Source organism: Anopheles aquasalis, chromosome 2 (genome assembly GCF_943734665.1).
Source record: "Anopheles aquasalis chromosome 2, idAnoAquaMG_Q_19, whole genome shotgun sequence".
NCBI lineage: Eukaryota > Metazoa > Arthropoda > Insecta > Diptera > Culicidae > Anopheles > Anopheles aquasalis.
The window spans coordinates 20,927,501-20,930,000 of record NC_064877.1 but is presented as its reverse complement, the minus strand read 5'-3'; the positions used below and the strand labels follow the sequence as shown (position 1 = coordinate 20,930,000).

General features: G+C 47.0%; 3 protein-coding genes across 3 annotated transcripts in view; 1 reads left to right on the top strand and 2 right to left on the bottom strand.

Moving 5' to 3' along the window:
* Positions 1-18: 18 nt before the first annotated feature.
* On the bottom strand, positions 19-722 carry LOC126572718 (uncharacterized). The gene is made up of 2 exons (XM_050232255.1): positions 505-722; positions 19-440 (listed from the first exon to the last, which is right to left on the bottom strand). The coding sequence occupies exons 1-2, from the start codon at positions 572-574 to the stop codon at positions 19-21; spliced, it is 492 nt and encodes a 163-aa protein (XP_050088212.1). The 5' UTR covers positions 575-722.
* Positions 723-762: 40 nt separating this feature from the next.
* LOC126572715 (zinc finger protein 235-like) lies at positions 763-2,083 on the bottom strand (the record flags this gene model as incomplete). Its single annotated transcript, XM_050232250.1, has 2 exons — positions 763-1,885; positions 1,946-2,083. Coding segments are annotated over 2 exons (1,260 nt in total), but the record flags the coding sequence as incomplete, so codon positions are not given.
* A 144-nt stretch (positions 2,084-2,227) lies between these two features.
* The window catches only part of LOC126570079 (nucleolar protein 6-like), a 3,990-nt gene continuing 3,717 nt past the window's right edge, over positions 2,228-2,500 (top strand). Inside the window, exon 1 of the mRNA XM_050227569.1 lies at positions 2,228-2,500. This exon is cut by the window's right edge and continues 2,357 nt beyond it. Coding sequence (XP_050083526.1) covers positions 2,319-2,500 — 182 coding nt within the window. The 5' untranslated portion in view covers positions 2,228-2,318.

Here is a 2,500-nt window from a genome sequence, read left to right as displayed (position 1 = left end):
TTGATTCTTCCGTTGTTGCTAGGATGTTTCTTCGCCACTTGAAGAAGTATCGTCCCAATCCATCGGAACAGGCCATTCCCAAATCGTATTGACCGCCTTATTTTTGGTGGTAGGCTCGACGTGAAAATGGACGTGCTTTACTATCTTTACTTCCGGCCGGCTCAGTTCGTCCAACCTCTGATAGTAAGGCAGATCATCGGTGGTGGTTTGCTTATCGTAATGGAAGCAGAAAACACACGATTTCCGATTGTTTTGTGCGTTGATATTTCGAATCTCGTTGCAAAGCACCTGTTGATTTCCGTCGACTGCCGTTGGCGCTTGGGTTTGGGGCACGGCCACCGCTGCCTGCCATTTGGTTAGGAACCAGTTTCTTCGATCGCAGATGATCCGCTCGTCTTGCTGTGTAACGATGAATTGCTCGGTGCCGATAACTAATGGAACTGTTGAAACGGGAACTGTATTAGTAAAGAGACTCATTCCGCAAAGCACGATCTTGCTACTCACAGTGAATTGGTTCCGAAAACAGTTCATTGGTTTGTTGCTCCGAATGAAATCGAATTGTTGGATGAGCCATGGTGCTTCAACAACGAATTTAGATAACCTTACGTGTTCTGCACCTTTTTTTCCTTTTTCTTAATCCAGTTTATATTACACCAACTATTTGTACTTCACATTTAGATGAAGGAAATGATTCCGAAGTCCTGTGCTACTACGATTCGCAACAGAAAAATAATACATTTCGCGTCGGTTACTACGTAACACGCTAGCCGTTACCGCCGTGCACATTTCGTTGATGCCTGCGAAGGGCGGAACTATCGGCGTACCGGCATTCACAGACATCACATTTGTACGGTCGCTCCCGGGTATGTGTGCGCCGGTGGATTGTGAGTTTGCCAGAGGTGATAAATCTCTTACCACACTCAGCGCACACAAACGGTCGATCGTTCGAGTGCCATCGCATGTGCACCGTGCGGGAGTAGTGTGTACGGAAGGATTTATCACAGACCGTACACAGATATGGCCGCTCGTCGGTATGCGAACGGATGTGGTTTTTCAGATTTCCCGAATCCACAAAGCCTTTGTGACACTTTGGACAGATAAAGGGCTTCTCCCCGTCATGTATCCGCTCGTGTGCCACCCGATTGTTGTTCGTGTGAAACTGCTTTGGACATCGGCTACAAGCGAACCGTTTCACTAGTGCATGAATTCGCACATGTGACCGCAAACCCCCGCGATCCTTGAAGGAACTACCGCAGCCGTCGTGGAAGCATTTGTATGGTTTTACTTCCGATTGATGCGTGTCCGAATGTTCAATCTTTTCCGCCAGTTCCGTGAACACCTTGAAGCAGTACTCACACATCAGGCTGTGTACCTTCGGTAAGTTGGGATTCTTTTTGGCCGAACTCAATGCTCTCAAAGATGGTACTTTCCGAGCTGAAGCGTTTGCTTGCCTCCTGGCATGGCTAGCTGGTATAACCTCTTCTTCCATGCCATCACTGGTCAACTCATCTTGGCTTGCCGGTTGTTCTTTTGTCGATTCATTGACACACTCCTGGTCGTTTACAGCTGCGTCTTTGTCCACTTCTTCCTGTTGAGCATGGTGGATAACAAATTCTTCTACTTCGATCGTATTCAGAAGTGCTTCCTCTTTCAGTTGCCGAACATTCTCCAGTCTCGGGTATCCATTGGTCTGTCCTAACGAGCTGAGAGGTTTGCTAACTATACAGATTTCCAGCTTGGCTCCAGCACCGCAAGCATCGGATAGTGTGCTGGCTGATTTCGCAGTTAAGCGTTGGATGTTGTTTTGAAGGCTTCGTTCCTTGAACCGGTATGCCGCCTTTAACTCCTCACAGCACGGTACACACAAGTGATCGTCGATCTCTACCTAAAAAGAAATCGTTTAGCAAGCCAGGGGAAAGCAAGACGAGCTTGGTAAACTACCTACCTGGATTCCCGTTACGTAGTTAAACATAATATCCAATTCATTTTGATGCTGATAGATACCGATCAAGCCATTCTCTCGCATTTGGCACGATACACACGATCGCAACATTTTCACGGCTGTTTCTTTAAAGATGAAAAATTGAATGATAAAAATCCTTTGTTTTGGTTTTTGAATCCTTGGAGTGGATTACACCATCAGCGCTCGATCTGTCACACCATCTGCGGTGAGGTGTAACAACGCGCTCCCTCGTGTTTTTGGCCGGCACCTGAATGACAACAAAAATGTGCTCGTGAATCGGTGGAAACGTGATCTCTTGATTTTCCGCTTCGAACTTTTCTCGTGTTTCCCGTTAAAAGTGCTCACCAGTGTAACGATGAATCGCGTAAAGAAGAAAGCCCTTCCAGGACGTAAGAAAAAATCCGTCGGCGGATTTGTCAAAAGCAAGAAAACGACTGCAAAAGACTCCGATAACGATTCGATGGTGGACAACGGAACCGATGAGGATGATGATGAGCAAGATGCTGGCGGGATAGTTGGGGCTTCGAACGGCCGACA

Bases quoted from the DNA above. Each gene is read 5' to 3' on its own strand.
- LOC126572718 (XM_050232255.1), bottom strand. From the start codon at position 574: ATGGCTCATCCAACAATTCGATTTCATTCGGAGCAACAAACCAATGAA. The intron at 441-504 runs GTGAGTAGCAAG...CCGTTTCAACAG, and splicing joins GTTTTCGGAACCAATTCACT to TTCCATTAGTTATCGGCACC.